Source organism: Protomyctophum parallelum (genome assembly GCF_964188405.1).
Source record: "Protomyctophum parallelum genome assembly, chromosome: 13".
Lineage (NCBI taxonomy): Eukaryota > Metazoa > Chordata > Actinopteri > Myctophiformes > Myctophidae > Protomyctophum > Protomyctophum parallelum.
In genome coordinates this window covers 23373721-23395917 of record NC_139708.1, presented here as the reverse complement: position 1 = coordinate 23395917, position 22197 = coordinate 23373721, and the positions used below count along the sequence as shown (strand labels likewise).

The following is a 22197-nucleotide window of genomic DNA, read 5'->3' as shown; positions in this document are numbered from 1 at the left end:
ATAAGCACAAATACACTCGTCACACAATCACTGGATCTTAAAAGTATAATTAACTAGTGTAACCTAGTGTTTTTCTCGTCAGGGATGGCCATACCAAGTTTCTTTCACGAGTGAGGAATTATCTGCATTCACGTTATAGAAGAATTGCACATTTTAGACCGAGTTTGTTTTTCCTGTGTAATAAATGTAAAGGTTACACAAGGTGACTAAATGTAATAGATATGAGATTATAGATGTCACTCTGTTGATGTTTTTTGTACAACAAAAAATAATCACAAGGGATCTACCATACCGGTACAGTATGGCACACTGTGAATGACACATGTGTTCACACTCACAGAGCACTCTTTTTGTGACCCAGCTCATAATTCTCAAGCCTAATTTATACTACTATCGTACGACTGTGTCATTTGTCGAAAATAACTGTAGAGTAATAGTATAAATCAGGCTTTATTTTGATAGTTTGAGGTTAAGTGACAGTGTGGTATGGCCCACTACTACTTTGTATGATATATATTCTCAATATCGTTGCTGTCGTGCAGAAACCTTGTATCTCCATATTTCAGAATGTTTTTTTGTATTATTATAAATGATTGCCCTGTTTTATACTGTCACACTTTGGTGTATAACAATGGCCAACAAAAGTAGCACAAATGGGATACTGTACATGCTTTTCTCTTGTAGTGGCACACCCAAAATATAAACTCCAGGTTGAAAGTGAGTAAGTCTTTCTGTGGTTTTATAAATATTGAACCAAAGTATTGACAAGAGCTTGTGACTAAGTAATAAGCTAATTGGGTCAATTTGTTACCATTTCCTGAACCGTAATGGTTTTAGAAATACAAGGTTTCTATCCAACAGCAATGACATCTGTGCTGCTACACCAGAGTATGTCATCGGTTTTGTTTCAGTTGGAAATGTGTCAGGAATGTTTTTAGACTGTTTACCAAAAATGGCATGGTAACACTTCTATATTATACAGTACTCAATCGATATACCGATGTGTTAACTAAAATGGCCAGCATAGGCCACGTCTCCCTCCGAACATTATGCTAAGAATATAGTATTGTCTTTTTAGTTTTTACCATATGGTATTAGTTCTAATTGCTTTTGGGAAGCCTAACCTACACTGAGTGGTAAATGGTGTGAATGGCACCTTGGAGCTGACAAGACATTTTTCACTCGAACACCTATCAGGTGAATGTATCCTTTTCACACATTTATAATTCTGTAAATGGTTTCTTGGAGAACACTTTTTTTTTTTTTTTAGATTAAAGAGTATTTATAACTTCAAAATGTACACACTTGTAGATTTTTGGGTCATGGTGAATAAGGTAGGCTACTGTATATTGTCAAACAATTCTGTTCATTCCTTGGACAGAGGAATACACTTTATTAGTAGAGCAAATTGGATAATACAAACTTTATGAAAAAAGCTACAACATGAACACTATATTACCAATGTCTTACTTAATATATTTATATGTATGTACATTTCCCCTTGTATTGGCATGCTACAAAGTCTTGACCTTTCAGACCAATTTATGCTTTGCCACACAACAGTGTTGCTCACTGAAAAGAAATGATTTACTGTCATGCGATGAAGCATAAATTAGGTTTTAGACACAAGAATAAAAAGTGGCAGACAAAAAAAAAAAGGTAAGGAGAAAACAAAACCGTAACACTCCTGCAATCCAGTCCATAACTCACTCCTCACATGATCTTGAAAACAAACCATTCTATGCACCGTCTACTCAAAACAGGACTCAAGGTTTTCAGCTTTCAGGAGTCCAGGTTTGAAGAGGTTAGCTTAAGGCTAAATTATCCACTGCTGGTTGGTTCCAGACAGGCCTACCTGACCACATCATCAAAACAAGCACAACTGTAATGAAAATCCAAATCCATTACATAATCCTCAAAAGTGGACAGGTCAAAACTAGCCTGGACGCACACATGTACTTTCCAGGGCAAAAGGGAGGAGCAACACTCGACGGAGTGAGAATGGCTCATAAGGCTAGCTCACGAAGTTTAGACTGAATGGTCAACAGGGACACAGACTATAATTTGATATTCATATCACCATTAAAATGGCATGTAGTCACAATATAGCTCCAGAAATATTTATTCCTGAATGTTAGAGTTAGAGTGGTTATATTCCACCACATTGATTTATCAACCCTTGAGACTTACATCAAACAACTCCATCAATCAATTAAAAACCATCCTCAATAATAATCTCATGGCTGGCTGGCTAAAATAGGAACTCACACTTAACTTTCATTGTCAGTTGCTCAGAGTTCAAAGCACTGATGCACATGATAGTTGCTGTGTAGGTATTGAACACTACCTTGGTAAGCAAAACAATAAATAACAGCATAAAATGCAAGTGACAGAGGTACGACTGAATCAAGACTTGAACAAATGTAAACCAGGATATTGCGTAGGACGTGGGACACTCCAAAAGAGTAAAAAGAAAAAAAGGTCCCTCGTTGCCACGGCCTTGTCTTGAAAACAGTGGGTTGAGGATGAGGACTACTACGAGACCACTCACACTTGAAAAAGTCCCAAAAGTCTCAAGCAAAATCCTGCCGCCTCTTCGACCGAGTAGTGTACCCGCGCTTTTAGACGCGCAGGATTTCCAGGCAGTTGTTATAGCAAATGGCGATCCAGTCCGGCTGCGTGGACGCCCACTGAACGTTGTTGATCTCCCCCTCGGCAGTGTAAGCCAAGATGGGGTCTTCGATGGCTCGTGGCATCTGCTGTATGTCCCAAATTAGTGCCTGGTGGTCATCAGCTGAGTGAAGACATAAGAGTACACACAATCCAGAGTTGTCATCGGGTGGGTGGGGGGGGAGGGGGGGTCAATATTTGAGATATGGGGAGCAGGAATTAAAGAATATAAAGATAAACCCAGGTCACACTGGAGGGTTTGGCCTTACCTGCAGTACATATATGACAAGAGGAGTGGGGTGCCCAGGCAATGCCGTTGACGCAGGCACGATGGTTGTTGAGCCGGGCCACGGGCGTGCAGGGCACACGCACATCCAGGATCACCACCTGACATACAGTCATGTGCACATTTTATGTAAAAGCAACGAACACAGACCTAAGTAAAAGCTTAAAGTAGGAAGACCGAAATGATCCGATTACAGCGCAAAGTACACTGACCTCCATGCCATCCATGGCCATGGTGGCGAGGTAGTTTGGGTCCTGTTTGTTCCAGCAGAGGCGGAGCAGCGGGTGGTGCTGGGGGTCTTCGTAGATGATGGTGCTGTGTTCCAGGTGCCGCAGGTCAAACATGCGGACGGAACCGTCGGCTCCAACGGATGCGAACATGTCCCGACCTCCGCCGGCACGGCTGAAAGCTATGTCATACACCTACAGTACACAAAACATATACACATAGATAGACACCATTTAATAATACCTTATGGTCTGGACGTGCATCTCCACCCAGTCATACAGCCACTTATTTCACTGACAGATGCATGCATGCAGGCATATATACGCACCCACCTCTTTGTCATGTGCAATGAGCTGGGTCTTGACATGCCCAGAGACCAGGTTGACCCGTCCCAAAACCTGACCCGTCTCTAGCCCCCAGATGGTACAGGTGGTGTCGATGCTGGAAGTGCCTGCGGAGTGAAGCCATGTGCAACAAATTAAATTAACCCGTCACTTCTCTCCCAATATTACAAAAAATATCACTACTACTACTACAATCTCATCATTGCCAATGCTGCCGAACAAAGTGACAATAGTTTAGGAATCTAAATCACACGGCAATTCTCTTACCCAGTAGATTGGGATCGACTTCATTCCAGTCAAAGGAGGTTAGGGGAGCGCAGAAGTCTGAGTTCTTGTTGTTATTCAGCAGGCATTCTAGACGCGTTTCTGTGTCACTGACCTTGGTGGCAAATTTTTGGAAAACATGATTTCATAAGCAGGACAGAAACGAGAACAAGCAAAAAACGAAAACAAGCACAGTAACAGTTACACCATTTACTTTCAGATGTCAACAGGCCATCAAAACTACATTTGTAAATAGCTTCAACAAACAGGTCAACTAAAAGTAATACAGACAGATAGGTTGACTAAAAGTGATGAAAACTTCCCTTGCCCCGATAGGAAAATGAGTGAAATAACAGCATACTACAACTTTTCTAGTAACAGACAGGAACTAGTCAAATAAAATAATATATTTTTATTGTCAGTCTGGAAGATAATCTATTGGGATTCAAGGGATGTGATTGGCCAGAGTCTGCTACGTTAAAAGTAAAGCAATGGCATAGTAGGCTAAGGTTTGAAGAAACAGCATACCCTCCAGATGCGCAGGTAATCCCCACTGGTGGCGAGTAGATCTGGGTAGACTCCTTTGCTATCTGGAATCCACATTATCTTGGTAGTCGGGTAAGGATGGTCGAATGTATTCCTACAGATGAACTCTGAACTTTCCTCCTCCAGGCCCACAATCTGAACCTGCAAATGGGGGAAACAAATGCTCATCAATAAAAAACTGGACAAACGTTTGATTATTACAAGAGCCAGCAAGTAACCTCAGCCATAACTACGAACATTAGCTGCATTCATCACGTAAGAAACAAACCCTTATTAGGGTGAACCGTGAAAGCCAAAAGGATCCAGTGGCTAACAGAGGTAGGTCCCTAGCTAATCTTGCATCAAGACTACCATCATAGATGTAGTTTATCGAGTCTGGCTTTTACTTTCATATATTTGCACATATAAAAAATATATGATAGTCTTGATCCAAGGCTATAACAGTTATGAATCTTAACTCCAATAATGTACTGTACACAATGTGTGCGTATACTTTTGTCTTTGTACTTTTGAAAGTAGCCATGAAAGCGTCATGTGAACCATGGCTACTGTAGCTGTCCCAGTTATGGGTATGATGTAATATTTTATTTAGCTTATTTTTCTGAAACGGCATATGGTAAATTGTATTTTTGTTTTGGGCAACAAACTGTATATTTTGGTATATGCATGGTGAGATAGTGCCATCTACTGTGCTCTGTATTTGTGGTCTGTTTGTCTGTTTCATGGGCAGGTTGAATTAGGCTCGCCTAAGCAGCTAATCACCTCATTTCAATCACCTGGGCAGAACAAACAGAGCAGAGGTGAAGAGGGGAGCTCTTTCATGTCAGAGTTTCCACAAAAGATAAGAAAGAAAATAATATAAAAAAGAACAAGAACTGAACTCCTAAAAGTCTGTGCAGAAGGCGCATACGGTATGTTCCCAGTTGTTTTGTTTGTTTGTAAACAGTGTTGTAATTCTGTCGATCGTTTAATTGTTTGTGTACATCTCATTGTTTGTTTACATATAATACGGACATCATGATTGACTGACAACAAGGACATTAATATTTCATTGTGTTTAAAAGAATATTGTTATGTTTTGTGTTGCAGTTTTTCACGTTGTCGCTTGGGATAAATAAAAAGCCCTCTCGATATCAGTTGGGACGTTGTCTTATTTCTGCACCAGATGAAGATGGTTTAGGAGCAGTTACAGCTACTACTGAAAGTTTGATTAGGATTTCACGCCCCCACCCCCCGACATAATCAAATGCATATCATACTGTGGGTCTGCATGGGCCCTGGGGGTCTTTGAAATTAAAAGGGTTGAGAATCACTGCTTACTGAATCCTGATCAAGCCAGCTGTAATTATCTCACTATAGTACTTACCTTGTTGTTATATTCTTCCACAAAGCTTCCCAGCGCCAGGCGGAAGCGTTTGTCTGGCCGGACGCTCCAGTTCATGGCATACACCGTCCATGGCGCCTCGTATTTGTAGATCTCTTTTCTTTTGCCGTGGAGAGACATTCTCGAAGACAAGAACGACACAAGTCGTGTGTCAACCAGTTAGCAAGCGAGCTAACTTGACTGCAATGTATAGAGGACTACTACCTACAGTCTAGCTAGCAAACCACGTCTCTGGGCCAGGTTTCAAGATCGTTCGCATGAACACGCGCAAACAAATCTATGTGAATGTCCATGCAAATGCAACAGATCGTACGTTCCTCTGTTACAGATCGACTCTAGTCCGACTGTAGTGTGTATTGCTCGCTGGTGCTAATTATTAGCATCACAGCTAGCAGAGTCACGTAACGTTAGCGTTCCTTGTCGTTCCTGCAGAAGATGAACCAGAGTGTGGTGTTGTTCATTCCGAATCTATGCACGTTTCCTTTCCTGGCGTCTAAACACTATTTCAAGGTCCACTGTCTACAACAAGTTTGTTTGTTGTTCTGGCCAGATTCAGAAGCTCCATCAACCACTCCGACAAAATAAACGTGAGTGAATCAGTGAAGTGAAAAATACTGAGTGGTGGCCTGGGTCGGTGACAAAGAACACCACTAGCGGTGAAGAAGGAGTGCTGCACAAAATAAACTACTACAGTTTTGTTTTACATTTTTTTGGCTTTAATAAATGTCTGGACAACTTTGTGACACAAAGTAAACGAATACAATATGATTTATAACTGCAACACCCAAATGTTCTCTGACTTTTGTTTTAATAACCATCCAATAGAATATTCATTTTAGTCACGTTTCTTCTTCAACAGTCTAAAATAAATACCTCGTCCTCCATTCATTTTGTCCAACTTCAAAACTTTATTCTCCTGATTAGTCCTTTTGGACCTTTTCTCCTTTTTTGATCTGTGTACCTCATGCATTAAATAATACCCTTTACCCTTATTAATTACCCTTATTGTATTTACATCAACACTGTTGTCTTGACAAACAGAAGAAAAGACAAATGCCCCTGGCTGTCCCTGCCCATCTGTGACCTTCGCCGTAGAGGTCACAGTTTAGCCTAAAAGATGCAACTGAAACCAAACAGCTGCCTACACAAAGAATAGATTCATGGTAAACGTATTCATCATAGTTCAAGCCAAGGAATACTTCCAGTGTAAATCTCAATCACAATTTAATTATAAATATAAAGATTATCATTATCTACTGTCACAGTATTCGACTATTGGTCATTTTAGTTATTAGTATTATAAACTTCCCACTATAAAGTAAAAAAAAAATTACTGTCAGCTTTCTATTTACTGTTCAGTCCAGTGCTCGGATCCAGTCTAGAGAAAGCCTAATTGTATCCGGTCATACACACACACGCGACATTTCCGTATCCGGTTTAAACCGGATCCGCAACCTGCAAATGTATTCCTGTCTCCCAGTCAGAGGCAGGTCGGAACCACCCAAAGGGTGGGACCAAACCTTACCAAACACACACCGCACAGCTCTCTGGGTAAACTACGCTGTCAAATCTGAAATCTTCATCGCGGCGCTGGTGGTGGAGTAGTAGTTGAGTTATAGATCACGTCCAGTTTGCTGTCACAGAAACCTTCCACTGGTAAGTTGTTAACAAACTTGTGTGTTTTGTGACGATGTTGATCTGGACAGCGTGCAAGCAAAAAACGAGGCTGTATTGTTGTTCTGAAGCCATGGTTGGTTTAGCTAAGTCCTTCCATGCTACGTAAGGCTAATGTTAGCTAGCATGCTTGAGCCAGATTTTCTTATTAGCCAATGTTGGGGGATGGGACGAGTGGTTTTATGTTAAAGAGTCTTGCACTCGTCGTGTCATTCATCCACAGCATTTCATTTAGACAACTATCATCTAAGTGTCGCTGACATTCACTTGACAACCTAGTTACTGCATTAACCATTGCTTGGTCTGTGTAACATTATCGCAAGCTGTATGGCCGTACACAAGTTGTAATACTGCAGCTCACCTGGTTATAACTAATTCTTGAAATGTGTTAATGATGGTGAGGTTTTATAGACTATATTATATATATTTTCTACAGCCTGAAAACACCTGGGTCATATTTAATTCTGGCAATGCAACACGGTATGTTGTACTCCCCATTGCTTGAAATTCAAACACAAAGTGAGTGAGCCTAGGTCTTTTGGGAACGCTTTCTCACTTGAGGTCTAACGTTCTTTTAACGTGACGTTTTGACAACACTGGTTTCAAGTTCTAGAATGGCACAATCTAAAGGTACTGGGAAATTGTTACATTTACATCACTTAAACCTGCAACATTTACAAATGGGTATCTATGGCCTAATGTCTCAGTGGGTGATGGTATTTTCACTTGTATTTTTAATGGGGTTTATTTGTGGTTCTTTTCAAGCTTTTGAACTTCATTACTATTGGGCCTATTTGTCCTCACGGTCTTCTAAAACCAGCCTTACTCATTTGCCCCTCCACAACTCGTTTCTGCCGGTGTAGGTGGTGCACTGTTGCAGCCATGCGGAATATTCACCTCCTCCTGCTACCCACCCTGCTCCTCCTGGTGCTCCCTGTCTCCGGCGGTCGCTACAATGATGACTTTGACGACGGGGAGGACGTTGCTGACTTTGACGACAACGACTTTGCCGAGTTTGAGGACATGAACGAGGACGCCGTGCCCGAGGCCGAAACCGCTCCCCCGCCACGCGCCAGCCCCTCGTCGCAGCCCGAGGAGGATGAAGATGAAGACGAAGCAACGGTGGAGCTGGAGGATGGACAGGATGGCTTTGAAGACGCAGAGACACAGGTATACAACATCATGACACTGTCTGTAGTACTGTTAACTGTCCCACATCTTAGCACAAAATATTTACCGCTTTACATTGTTTTGTTTATTTTATTTTAAAGGTGTAGCTAAGTAACATTTTATAAATGCACCAAAGCTAAATCGAAATCTAATGTCTTTCTCCAGGAACAAGATATATACAGCAAGTATGATCAAGAGGAGTTTGAGGGGATCGAAGGCATGGATAAGACAAACCCATCTTTTAAGGACCCCCTCATAATCCACACGGTGAGCCTGGCTTATTGCTTAAGTAACTAAGTGGCTAAACTATGTCTCTGATACTGTAGCTGTGAGTTAAACGCACGGCTAGCTTGTGCAGAGAGTCTAGACTCTGGTCTAGACTATGCAATGCATCTGCACTTAATTTGTTTGATGGCTACCACAGAGTAGTGCAGTTACTGCAGTCATATATATATATATATTTCAGGCAACTTCCTCAAAATGTTGCTACAATGGCTCAACTACAAGAATGTTCTTGCTTGCAACTACTGTAGCCAGTTTGAGCTGGTCATTGACAGTAAATCCTGATGATAATGTCAGTTGCCTGTTAATAGGGCTGTATTTTCAAGCCATTTTCAATGCATTGCCACGAGACACATTTTGATCTTGTAGATTGGCTATTCTTCAATAAATCAATTATATATAGATTAAATGACAAAGATTCCGGCGTTTTTATGTGATAAACTTGACGGGCCTATTGCCGTAGTATAGTGATGACACCCAGTGGTTTCCCTGCAGGTGCCTGCACATTTGCAGAACAGCTGGGAGAGCTACTACATGGAGATCCTGATGGTGACGGGCCTCCTGGCCTACATCATGAACTACATCATTGGCAAGAACAAGAACAGCCGCCTCGCTCACGCCTGGTTCAACTCCCACAAAGAGCTCCTGGAGAGCAATTTTTCACTAGTGGGTGAGTGTTTGTACGGCTCTCGTTTGGCTCGCAAAACACAGATTTGTGTTGTCTGTGTGGTATTCGGCTGTGTCTCTTGTGTAATGGCCATATTAATCAGAATGGTTTTATTTGTTTGTTCTTTCTGTTGTTCATCAGCCAGTGGAGCAACTCTTTACATTTTTCTCGTTGTGAACTTGCATTTATGTCATTAGGTGATGATGGCACAAGTAAAGATGCTCTGAGCACTGGGAAGTTGAACCAGGAAAACGAACACATCTACAATCTGTGGTGTTCTGGTCGTGTGTGCTGCGAGGGCATGCTGATCCAGTTGAAGGTGTGTGTTGGTATTAAGTTATTTACACATGCATAGATAGAGGCATGTCTGTCTGCGTCAGTCTGTTTCATTGGATGTACTTTTAACGGAATGCTTCCTCTGGTCCAGTTCCTCAAGAGGCAGGACCTGCTCAATGTTTTGGCCAGGATGATGAGGCCAGTCTGTGATCAAGTGGTATGTACCATAAGTCGGCTTTAATTAAGCCATTATGTATTTTTGAGCCTATGCCTAGCTTTGTGTGTCTGTGTGCCCCTCACTTCACACAAGTGTGATGTTTATGTATTTGTATACATTATGGTGCAGATGTACAGTACATATTTGATAGTTTGTTTGTTACATTGTGACATTTATGAATCCGTTGTCTTACTTGGTAACATGCCTCCCATCTCTCTGTAGCAAATCAAAGTGACACTAAATGATGAGGATATGGACACATTTGTGTTTGCCGTGGGCACCAAAAAGGCCATGGCCAGGCTTCAGAAGGAGATGCAGGACTTGGTAAATATCCTATACTTACACAGACACCACCAGCACCATAATGACACATTCAAAGGTCTTTTTAAAGTTCTTTTTGGTTTTGTCTGTATTAAATGTTGCTTATGCCATTGTAATTCTTCATAAATGTTTTGTATCTGCGGGTGCAGCTCTTGCTTATGTTAGCACATTTTCAAACGAGAAGTTACTGTCACAGTAAATTACAAATATACTGTCGCATATTTGGCAGTTGCAAGAAGCTTTATGAGAGATATAAAATACTAAATTATACATTTCTTACCATGTATGCATCTATTTATTTTGACCGGTTTTGTGGGAGAAATGAATAGATCCAGCCTCTTAATTATTTTAGTATCTGGAAAATGTGTTCATATTGCTCCTCTGCATATTATCTTATATTCTTTATACTTTTTTATTTATTATGTAGAGTGAGTTCTGCGGTGACAAGCCGAAGTCTGGGGCCAAGTATGGCCTTCCAGAGTCTCTGTCGATTCTAACGGAGATGGGCGAGGTCACTGATGGCGTGATGGACAGCAAGGTGAGACGTGGAGAGTCGAGACAAAAGTGGCCATTGCAAAAATATATATATAATATGTCCTGATGAAATAAAAAAATAATAAATAAAATACAGCGGGGCCTTTTCAGCATCACCAGTCTTCTTCTGCTTGTCTTGCACCTGGGCCACGGCTGTGCGTGCACTTCCTTCCTCATGCATTCGTATCGTATCGTCCTCCACCCCCCTGTCCTCTGGAGTCCCCCAGGGCTCGATCCTTGGGCCTATTCTATTTTCTTTATATCTACTTCCTATTGGCCTTATCTTTAAGAAACATGGCATTTCGTATCACCTTTATGCGGATGATTCGCAAATATACATGCCCCTTAAAAAGGACAATAACGGCTCCCTGAAACCTCTGCTTGACTGTCTAAGTCACATCAAGGCATGGATGGCTCTTAATTTTCTAAGTGTCAACGAAAGTAAAACGGAGGTTATAGTGTTTGGACCTAGCGGTCCTGGTATTGTTCCCAATGACCTAGGTTCCCTGCAGCCATATGTGAAACCTGTGGTCTCAAACCTTGGCGTCAAACTAGACAATGCCCTTAAACTTGACAAACAGGTCAATGCGGTAGTTAGCTCTAGTTTCTATCATCTGAGGCTGCTGGCCAAAATCAAGTCGGTGCTATCTTTTAGTGATTTTGAGCGAGTTATACATGCCTTCATATCTACGCGGTTGGACTACTGTAATGCCTTGTACGCTGGTTTAAACCAAGCCTCCCTTGCTCGACTCCAGCTAGTCCAAAACTCAGCCGCTCGTCTACTCGCAGACGTGAGCATATCACACCTGTCTTGGCCTCCCTTCATTGGCTCCCTGTCCGCTTCAGAGTGGATTTTTAAATTATTTTATTTGTCTTTAAATCTATTAATGGTCTGGCTCCTCTTTATCTGTCTGACCTTATTGAGGTTTATACTCCTGCTAGATCACTGCGGTCTGAGGGCCAGCTAAACCTCAGGGTCACAAAGAAGACCCGCTTAAAGTCCAGAGGCGACCGAGCCTTTTCTGTTGTAGCCCCTAAACTATGGAACGCACTCCCCTCCCACGTCAAATTGGCCCCCTCCATCGAGACCTTTAAATCCCGCCTGAAGACCCACCTCTTTACCTTGGCTTTTAACCCCGCCTGAGTTCCTTTGGTCCTTGTATATGTTTCGTCTCACTGTGATGCTGTTGTTTTTCTGTTTTCTGTAATGTGTCTCAGTTGTTGTCACTGTTTGTACTTTGTTTTCTCGCTGTTGTTTTTCTGTGTGGTAGCTTTAGTGCACTTGTTTTTATTTTATTTTATTCTCCTGTACAGCACTTTGTAAACTCTGAGTTTTAAAACGTGCTATATAAATAAAGTGGATTGGATTGGATTGGATGCATTAAAAAATAACCAAAATGTTGCTATGCTATTTTGGTTAGGTTATAAATGATACCCTTTCACGGTGCCCTCTCATTCAAACCTTTTCTACATTTGTATTAAACTGGTTTCTGTCTTTTAGATGGTACATTTTATTACCAACCATGCTGACAAGATCGAGTCCATCCATTTCTCGGACCAATTTTCTGGTCCAAAAGTTATGCAAGAGTAAGTATTTCTCATATAGATCTTCTTGATTTGCTGTACACAACAGAACTATTTCTTTTTCATACACTTTGGGCCTCTGGGCGAATCATTTCCCTCGTAGGATCATAAAGGGATAATAAAGGTTTCTGTTTGTCTGTCTATAAATAAACTGAATTTGTTTTTATAGGGAGGGTCAGCCCTTAAAGCTGCCTGAGACGAAGAAGACGCTGCTGTTTACATTTAATGGTAAATATCATACAGTATCTACTGCACTTCCTTATCATATCTCATGTTTTATAAATAACGTGTTTATTGTGTGCTGTGTGTCTAGTGCCTGGCATGGGCAATACCTCTCCCAAAGACATGGACAGTCTCCTCCCTCTCATGAACATGGTGATCTACAGCATTGACAAAGTCAAGAAGCTCCGCCTCAATAGAGAGGTAAGCTAGCAATCCTGTGTCCAGCTTTCCCATACTGCACCCAACTGAGAATCACTCGCAGGGACTTCGGTACTTGTAGTTGCTCAGGCTCTCGTTTTCTTCTCTAATTGATGTATTGTGTCACATTGGTGCCATTCTCCACTGTCCTTATTCCAGGGCAAACAGAAGGCAGACAGGAACCGTGCCCGTGTGGAGGAGAACTTCCTGAAGCAGACTCATGCTCAGCGCCAGGAGGCAGCTCAGACCCGGAGGGAGGACAAGAAGAGGGCTGAGAAGGAGAGGATCATGAACGAGGAGGATCCTGAGAGACAACGTCGCCTGGAGGTCTGTTTGCTGAAATACGTGGAAAACGACTGCACACTAAAACACCATTCAGCAGCACACTCATACATTTTCATCAAGTCCAGTCTCTTTACACCTGTGTTTTGCCACCTTATCGTTGTAGGAGGCTTCCCAGCGACGTGATCAGAAGAAGATTGAGAAGAAGCAGATGAAGATGAAGCAAATCAAAGTTAAAGCCATGTGAATGGAGAGGAAACCACTACAGGGAATCAAGCACACATGCAAGCAGTTGCTTAGCTCAGACGGTTTCTACAGCTTTCCTCACTGCGATACACAGCCCCTGCTAACAGTCCAACTAGCACTCCACAATGTCCCCTTCATATGTGTCAAGCTTAGCTGTCTCTGTCCCCATGGAAACACCTGGTACAATCATTGTGACTTATGTGGCAGTGAGTGAACTGTTTGGTATCAAGTGAGAGGGACTGAGGATTCTTCAGCATCAAAACTGTCGCAGCAACTCATGGTTTCAATGGTTTCATTTGACTATCTTCCTTCAACATCTTCAAAGCTCTGTTTCAAAACGGCATAGCTCAGTGGGACTTTAAAAGTTAATCTACAGGGATGAAGCGAGCCATGTGGTGGTTGGACATAAGCAGCTAAATTCTCAAAAGAATGAAAGCTTAATATGCTATGGTTTCACGAAACTGTCAAGCATTCAAAGTGATCTTAAATGATGATCAAGAACTGTTTTATTTATATCTAGTATGTGACCGGTTTCTCAAATGATGTCTGTTTCTGATGAATGTCTGAGCAAACATAATAAAATGCACTGGAAACAATTTGAAACTAATTATCTTTTGTTTTTTAGGAAGGGTAAGTGTTATAATGTTGTTAAAAGTGATATATGCTATACTGTCCGTAAAAGTGATTTAGTGCTTGTTCATTAACAGTCTCCCCAAATCTCCAGCTGTTTCATAAACAGAAAATGCATTTTTAGGTTGGTTGGGATACTAATTATATACAATCAGGACAGGGAATGATGCAGGTAAACACTGAAATTGTAAGTAATGACAAATGAGTAGACAAAACAAGCTGATACATGGGTACAAGCAGATTGGCTGAAATTGATATTGTATAAATCCATCACAGTAAGAATATATTTTAAATTGGGATGCACAATATAATATGTAGCATATCAGCCATACAAATGCCATACCGGTATCGGATTGGTCTCAAAATAATCCAGATTATTTAATCTGTGTTAACCAGCAAAAATAAAAAAAATCATAAATGAGTTTATTATAAATCAAACGCCTAGTACCTCTAGTCTGAGTAAAAATAAACTACATTTGTCTGGAATTGCATTTTACAGACTTAATTTATTTATGGTAGATACATTTTATGCCAATACATGGAGCAACCACACTTTTCCCAGAATTGCACCTTTCTAGTAGTTATAGTTTAATAAATTCACACTTGTGTGAAGTGATCAGAGGGCGCTCTTATCATACATCATCTCATTCCAGCCAATCACAATTTGTATCACTTTTGTCTTCAATGTTTGTGTTTACACACTTTTGTCTTTTGACACTACAGCTTTGATAATGATCATAATGTTATATATATCACAACAATACCAAATTACAAAGTTTCTTCAAAAAAATTAAATAAGACTTCATGTAGTCAGTTATGTCCAAATATATAAATGCATTATATTGTCAAGGTTTCAGCCCAATCCAAACACCAATGACTTAATTATAGTAGTAAGTTAAACTTTAACTGTTTAAATGTTAAATATTTTTTTAATGAAAAAACACGTTACTTCCTTGGCCTAGATGTGCACAATAAAGCTATCTTACCACCATTTTTAGACGCTTGCCTGCTACAGAACCAGTTTAAAAAATATATGTGGAGGTAGGCCTATACTTCCTTCCTTGGCCTATACTGGCAGCATACACAACAAATCTGGCACTGTCCAGTGGTTTGTGAGATTAGCCCCAAACAAAACAGAGAGAAAAGAATGGCGAGAACATGACAGAGCTCTCTCCAACTGTGAAGATAACCCCACTAAAGTCCAAACCACACCAAAGGGTCACGTCGGGACAAAACGTTTTCTTTTAAGGTAAACCACACCAATGCAACTCATTGAGTTACAAGGAGTTGCATTGGTGTGGTTTACCTTATAAAATGTTTTGTCCCGACCCTTTGGTGTGGTTTGGGCTTAATAACTAGACTTTAAACTTTGTGTTTTTATGTAATATTTAAAAGCTTAAATGTTCCCTTCTGCTATCGCTTTGGTCACCGGGGTCGAGTCCTCACTGTCCTCTGACAGCTTGTTGACTTGGAGGAGATGGGTCCCTGTTGGCTCATATCCTTGGGCCTCCCTAATAATATTCTTGTCTTCGTTAAGTGTGACAAGAGGGTAGTCTTTGGCTCTGGAGGAGGCCAAGTAGGTCTCTCTGAGGAAACACTCGGCTGCGAGGGCCTCCTTCAGCCCAGGGAACAGGTTCTCATATTCTGTGGGGTCAGCTAGTGATTCAGCCGCCTTCTGGTTGACCTTGGCCAGGTTCTCCCTCCACAGTTTGACCACACGAGTCACCTGGCTGGGCAGGTAGGTTCGAGCCAGGAAGGCAGCCTCTGGCAGCCGGTTGGTCCTTATCAGCAGCTCCAGACACTTGTCCAGTTTCCCCTGCAGGAAGTATGTCATGAAGGCCACATTGTTCTTTCCGTCCCTCTCAGCGCCCTCGGCCAGCTTGCCAACCAAGGCAGTGTTGCCGGAGGCTGTGGCAAGTAGCAGCAGGCCTCCATAATCCTGGGCATGGTGGAGACACTCCTGAGCCAGACCAAACTGGCACTTATTGATGGCCATCTCTGCCAACTGTTTCCACTTCTGCTCAGACTCAGCCTCTACAGCCAGCTGGTAGGCTATCTTCAGCTCTCCCAGGCTCAGAGCCAGTTCAAACCTGTGTTCTGGGTCTGTGGATGCAGCCAGTGCCTGCTTTCTGAAACCCTGTTTCTCCAGGAAGTGGGCCACCCTGGTCCTCTGCTCCTTGGGGATTGTTGGTAGAACCTTTTCGGCCATGCCAAAGTCCCTCCTCATGATGGCAGTCTGGTACTCCAGAACGGACACCAGTAGGGAGTAGCTGACAATGTTCAGCTCTTTGTCTCCCATGTACAGCCGGTCATCTTTGGGGATGTAACCCAGCAGGTACATTGTCTTGTCCAGGTGAGCAATGGTGACAATCTCTCCTCCTACGAAGTAGTTGAGCCTGTTGATGGAGCTGGTGTAGATGAAGCAATCACCCACCCACAGGCCTGTTTTTACGATCTCCTGGATCTCTCCCTGCACCTCGAAGGCGTCCTCGAGCCCGTCCTCTGTGACTCCTTTGTTGGTCTGCTGGGAGCAGGAGGCCACTTTGTCTACTAGGCAGCGTAGGATGAAGAAACACTCCTCCGTAGCGATGCACACCAGCTCCCCTGAGACCGACCAGGAGATGTGCTTGGGTTGGATCTCAATTCGACGGACCAGTGCCGTGTTCTCCCAGTCATAAAACGCTAGGCCATTCACTGATCTCACCCCGAGCAGGAAGCCACCGTAGATACCTTCTGCTCCAAAGTCTGGCTTAAAAGATGTCTTTTCTTTAAAGTTTTTGAATATTTTGACTAGACCGTTACTTTCCCTAATAGCATAATGAGATGAGTCATGTGCCCACACAAACTCCAATGCGGAACCAAAGCTCTTGTTCCTCAATACCATGGACGTGTATATGATGTACTCTCCATCTCCACATACCACCACATAGCCTCCTTTGGGATTGTGCTGGATGGTCTGGGGGCAGATCTCACAGCTGCCCATGTCTTTGACAGCCAGCTCAAGTCTTTCACCGTCCTTGATCTCCATGTCTCCTATGGTCTTCAGATTTGCCTGCTGCACTTTGCTGTGTTTGGCCCAGATTATCTTTCCGCTGGTGTCCATGGACATGGCTGGTTCCTCTCGACCCAACATGATGACAATGCTGCCTTCATCATAGCCCAGGGCCACGTTGTTGGAGCCTCTCAAGGCACAGATGCACCACACACGCTCCATGCCGTAGTTGAGCGTGTTCTCCAGACGGTATGTGCTGGAGTGCCAGATACGTATGGTACCGTCCTCTGACCCCGTGATGATGATGGGCAAGTCTGGGTGGAAGTTGACACAGGAGAGATTATGAGCATGGCCCTCCAGGGTCTGAACACACGTCTTGTTCTGGTAGTCCCAGATCTTGACCAGTTGGTCGTCCCCTCCCGATATGAGGTAAGGCTTGTCTCCGCCGCCGTAGTAGTCGATGCAGTTCACGCCTTTGCCGTGTCCTTCCAGGGTGAAGTTAGGAGACGAGGAGCCCAGCTGCCACACCTTGATGGTGCAGTCCAGGGAGGCGCTGGCAAACTGGTTGCTGTCTTTGGGGTTGATAACGACCTGCTTGACAAAGTGAGTGTGACCCTCAAACACCTGGACGCACGTCCACTTCTTCTCCCAGTCCCACAGCTTGATCAACTTGTCGTCGCTGCCGGTGAGGACGTACGGCTGGGAGGGGTGAACGACGATGCTGCGGATGTAATCGGAGTGGGCCTCGAACATATGAACTCGCTCCAGGTTGCTGTAGTTGAACACACGGATCTGCATGTCGTCCGCTCCGGTGATAACCCAGTTCTTCCGGGCCACAAACTTGGATGCTCTGACTGGGTAATCGCACACCTCGAATGTCTTTACCAGCATCTGTGTTTCGTGGTTCCACACGCAAACACTGCCACTGTACAGACTGGCCAGCATCCATGGTTCAGCGGGGTGAAGGTCCAGACTCTTCACTCGGTCCGACCGGGCTGTCAGCCTCCTCTTGATGTCTAGCCTCAGAGGCATGTTTTATATGCTCATATTGTCTTTTGTCAGAGGAATATAGGATTAAATGTTCCACGTATTGTGACTAGTTGCAATTATTGTCTGTGCAATCCGGCTTGACACACTGCACACGTTCGGGGTATCAGCAAATATCTCTTTTCAACTAGGTTTGCCTTTGGATCTCTGACCGACTAGTACACCTGCATGTGGTACAGGCCTGAGTGTTCTTACAGTGAAAGGTGTGTGTGGATGACATATACCTTTTATCATTTCAATTCTCATTCTTGCACTTTGCACTTTATAAGTTGAGGTGCCTCAGTCATCACTGTGACATCACTATGACATCACTATGATATCAGACTGGCCTCCAAATGATCACAATATCAGGTAACTGTAGAAATATAATCTAATAAACAAACCTGGAAGCACTGAAGGGCCTTTTTTAACAATTAGACGTTCAGGCTGATACCTCACACCTACACTGTCCACCACCAATGATGAGTGTCAAAATGGGGTCCAAATACAGGGTGAGACTAATGCTAAATTTAACTGTTAGATTGTGTCAGCAGTCTCTATGGGGCCCGCTGGACTAGATAGAGTTACATCAATGAGGGAAACTAATACAGTGACAGTTTGCAAGCACCCTGACACAGCAGAAGGATGGCAAAGTTAAAAGTATTTTAAATCTGTAACTTTCCTGTTCTATTTACCACTGAGTTAATAGAGCCTGCCTGCTTGCCCTGGGGAGAAATGGAATTCTGATCTTCAGGTAAGAATTTGTGCTCAACCTAGCCTCATGATCTACATGTCTCAATAGAATCGCAATGAGACCAAATACATCCACCCCAATTGTATACACTATACTATGAAAACGTGCATTTCCCGTCAATTTGTTGGTCTGTCACCCCAGGCATGGCTCGTGCCTCATGTCTCGTGACATCACGTGACATCATCAGGGATGTCATCAATATTAAGCCCATATAGGGGAATGCCCATATATGGAGAATGAGATCCCCGATGTCATCAATATTGGCCAGCAACTCTATATTTGACCTCAAACCCAAGTTTAGATCTCCATATATGGAGCTGACCTGTTATGACATTCCATATGTTGATCCTTCCCCATCCATCTTCCTTCCTCTTCAGTATCTCCCTTTTATTTTATTTTATATAAAGTATATTTATTGTTTTTTTAAAGACAAACAGACATTACACAACAAGAACATAATAACAAACAAAAGAAAAGAAAAGAAAAGAAAAACAGCTCAGGCACAACACTATTATAAATAAAAAGATTGAATATACAAAGACATGACAAGGACAATGAACCATAATGACAAGTGACTTTCGAATTTTCATAGACTCCCAATCAGGGAATACATCCATACAGTACATTAATACATATATTAAAAAGGCAGACAACAGTTATCATAGGCACCAAATCATTACAACAAGAGCAGACCCATGCATGCTCCACTCAAAGGCGGCAACCGCCACCCCTCCAGGCGGCAGGGCCACCGCCCCAGGAAGCGGCCCGACGCAACGCATCGAGACCCCTGCCCGGGCGACCACCCCCCCATACCCAAAGGGCAGACAAGCCCCCGCCCCAAAGCAGAGCACCCACTAGGGAAGAATGCTGGCATATAAGATATCTAAGGTTGGTACGGAAAACCTCCAAGTATCGTGGCAGACAGTGTGGTTCCAATATGATTCAAATAAGGGTCCCAAATTTTTTAGAAAGTGTCCAATTTAGAATGCAACATGCATGTAATGTATTCACAAGGAATACAGCCCATTATAATGTTATGCCATGATTTCTTTGATGGAGCAACATCCTTGATCCAAAACAAAAGAATATTTTTCCTAGCAGCAAACGTTAATAAGTTGAACAACCTCTTATGTTTGACATCAATGACATGAACATCCGGGAGACCAAGTAAAAGACACAACGGATCTAAATCGATCGAGACACCAAAAATAACAGAGAGTTCTGACACAATGTCATACCAATAGTTCTGAAGCTTCACACAGGACCAAAGACAGTAAACGTAATTACCAATCTCTGTCTTGCACTTAAAGCAAAATGGGGACGCACTGACATCCATTTTGTTCTTGAGAGCAGGAGTTATATGTATACAATGTAATATTCTGAACTGGATGGATTTAGTTCGGTTACAAACTGAAATCTGTTTCGCATAGGCCCACATATCTGCCCAGCCCTCATCATGAATAGAGACGTCCAGATCTTTTTCCCAGGACTGCTTAGTAATCTGAGAGGATATAGATGAGTAGGAATTCAATACGTCACAGAAAATTGAAATTTGTTTCTTAGATAATTGCAAAGAGAGGGCTCGTTCTACCTGTGAAGCGGAACTATTGGCTAAAAGTGAAGTGTCCTCAGTAATAAAATGTCAATTTGTAAATACCTGAAGAAGTCAGATTTTGGCAACCCATGACGCTGCTGCAATTGTGTGAAAGACCTCAAGGTATGGCCATCAAAAAGGTCTCCAAGTTTGGTAATGCCCTTCTCATGCCAGGTCCTAAAGCCTGCATCTGAGTGTCCCGGCCTAAAGTCTGGGTTGCCTACGTACCACTGGAGTAAGGGGAGATGTCAATTTAGCACGGCCTTCAATATTACGCACAGACCTCCAGGCTTTGACTGAACATAGAGTGATGGGGTTAGAACAAAATTTCCTAATAGACTTAAGGTCCTTTATGAATAATAGATTCCAAAGAGGGCATTTGGACTGTGAAGATTCAATATCAAGCCAAATCGAGGAAGGATAGTATCTCCCTTTTGACTGTATACCTTTCTATTTAAACTCTAGACGGGCCTGCCCCAAAGTTATTAGTGCAGCCGCGCCCGGCAGCCGGCGAAAACTAGAGCTTTCAACAGGCCCGAAAATTAAGGCCCGGCCCTACCTGGGCCCTCATCAAACCCTGTACACTCAAGACACTGCCCCCGTTGCCACCCTTAGATCTCCATAAAGTATATGGAGCTGACCTGTTCTGACATTCCATATGTTGATCTGACCTCATTAACCCCTGTACACTCAAGACACACTCATATTATGGATTATGGCCAGTACAGAATTCATTCCATATGTTGATCTGACCCCCCATGCCAAAGCGCCAGCGCTCGCCCAGCAAAAATAAGGAGGCAGCACTGCTGTCCACCTTGACCGAGGAGGCAGTAGCTTAGGGGTAGAGTGGCCGGTAGTGGCTGTGAGTTTCCCTGTTCGATCCCAGGCTCCCCCAGAGATGCAGGTCGATTTTGAAGGTGCAGTTTACCAGGTCGTGATACATAAATTGGCCTCGCTCTGCGCACATTCGTATTATGAAAGGCATATCGGCCCGTGTTGAACGCACTCGGCCCGTGTTGAACGCACACACATTTGGCATACCGCGTCCCTGAATATTTTAGCATTGTGGGAGTGTCCATATGTTAATTATTCTCGCTTTGCGCAATTTGCTATTAAGCCCCTTGACCTAAAGACACTCAGCGCATAACGATTAGACGTGGGTCTGACCACCTCATAAACGCAAAAAGCACTGTTTGATTTGACACTTGAGGGGCTCTGGAAGGCTGGTAGAGTGTTGCCATGTCTGTTTATTATAAGCGGCTTATTTTTCTGTAAAGTTGCTTTGTGTGGTTGCTTTTCTTGTTTCTAAAGTGGTTATTTGGGCTTTTCTCCTAATGTTGTTTAAACCAGTGATCGTCACACAGCACATTCCCATGTCAAGGATCCCCAGATGAATGCATTTGCCCAACTAAGGACAGCTAATCCAAAAATTAAATAAAAAGATTACTTTTGAAAATAGCAGATCTATACCAGCTCACAATGCATCACATTCATTCATTAAAACTATGAACTCTGACTGCAGGGGGATATATAATGATCATTATAACAATGTGCAAGAACATATTTAAAAAGAAGGAAGAACTTTATATTTGTGGACAATCAAAATATGTTTTTTTATTTTAATGTGGTGTCATTCAAATTAATCTGGATATGGCAGACTCACTATTTAGAAAATAAAAACATGGCACTTCATTTAAAATAGGTTACAGACCCCTGTTATATGCGCTTATTTTTATAGACATATTTACTTGTTTCTATGAGACATGGCAGTTTTGCGTCTTTTAAAAAAAAATGTTGAGATTAGAA

General features: G+C 42.6%; 3 protein-coding genes across 3 annotated transcripts; 1 reads left to right on the top strand and 2 right to left on the bottom strand.

Annotated features, from left to right (window-relative positions):
* Positions 1-1360: 1360 nt before the first annotated feature.
* On the bottom strand, positions 1361-6343 carry dcaf7 (ddb1 and cul4 associated factor 7). The gene is made up of 7 exons (XM_083780992.1): positions 5705-6343; positions 4321-4479; positions 3796-3907; positions 3517-3635; positions 3169-3378; positions 2940-3057; positions 1361-2794 (listed from the first exon to the last, which is right to left on the bottom strand). Exons 1-7 carry the CDS (start codon positions 5840-5842, stop codon positions 2622-2624), a joined length of 1029 nt encoding a protein of 342 aa, XP_083637118.1. The 5' UTR covers positions 5843-6343; the 3' UTR covers positions 1361-2621.
* Positions 6344-7258: 915 nt separating this feature from the next.
* On the top strand, positions 7259-13991 carry ccdc47 (coiled-coil domain containing 47). Its single transcript, XM_083779398.1, has 13 exons — positions 7259-7378; positions 8260-8566; positions 8732-8833; positions 9344-9518; positions 9713-9834; positions 9943-10008; positions 10231-10332; positions 10757-10867; positions 12365-12450; positions 12617-12675; positions 12761-12870; positions 13027-13194; positions 13316-13991. The coding sequence occupies exons 2-13, from the start codon at positions 8279-8281 to the stop codon at positions 13394-13396; spliced, it is 1470 nt and encodes a 489-aa protein (XP_083635524.1). The 5' UTR covers positions 7259-7378; positions 8260-8278; the 3' UTR covers positions 13397-13991.
* A 1430-nt stretch (positions 13992-15421) lies between these two features.
* Positions 15422-18049, bottom strand: LOC310868556 (coatomer subunit beta'-like; the record flags this gene model as incomplete). The annotated part of the gene is made up of 1 exon (XM_083779015.1): positions 15422-18049. The coding sequence occupies one exon, from the start codon at positions 18047-18049 to the stop codon at positions 15422-15424; it is 2628 nt and encodes an 875-aa protein (XP_083635141.1).
* Between the last annotated feature and the right edge of the window lie 4148 nt (positions 18050-22197).

What these genes read in the sequence shown, in the direction of transcription:
- dcaf7 (XM_083780992.1), bottom strand. Translation starts at nt 5,842, where the DNA reads ATGTCTCTCCACGGCAAAAGAAAAGAGATCTACAAATACGAGGCGCCA. An exon ending in TCATTGCACATGACAAAGAG is followed by an intron (nt 3,379 to 3,516) that starts GTGGGTGCGTAT and finishes TGTGTACTGTAG; the next exon opens with GTGTATGACATAGCTTTCAG. An exon ending in TTGTCATATATGTACTGCAG is followed by an intron (nt 2,795 to 2,939) that starts GTAAGGCCAAAC and finishes GTCTTCACTCAG; the next exon opens with CTGATGACCACCAGGCACTA.
- ccdc47 (XM_083779398.1), top strand. Translation starts at nt 8,279, where the DNA reads ATGCGGAATATTCACCTCCTCCTGCTACCCACCCTGCTCCTCCTGGTG. An exon ending in GGCCAGTCTGTGATCAAGTG is followed by an intron (nt 10,009 to 10,230) that starts GTATGTACCATA and finishes ATCTCTCTGTAG; the next exon opens with CAAATCAAAGTGACACTAAA. An exon ending in ATGGCGTGATGGACAGCAAG is followed by an intron (nt 10,868 to 12,364) that starts GTGAGACGTGGA and finishes TCTGTCTTTTAG; the next exon opens with ATGGTACATTTTATTACCAA.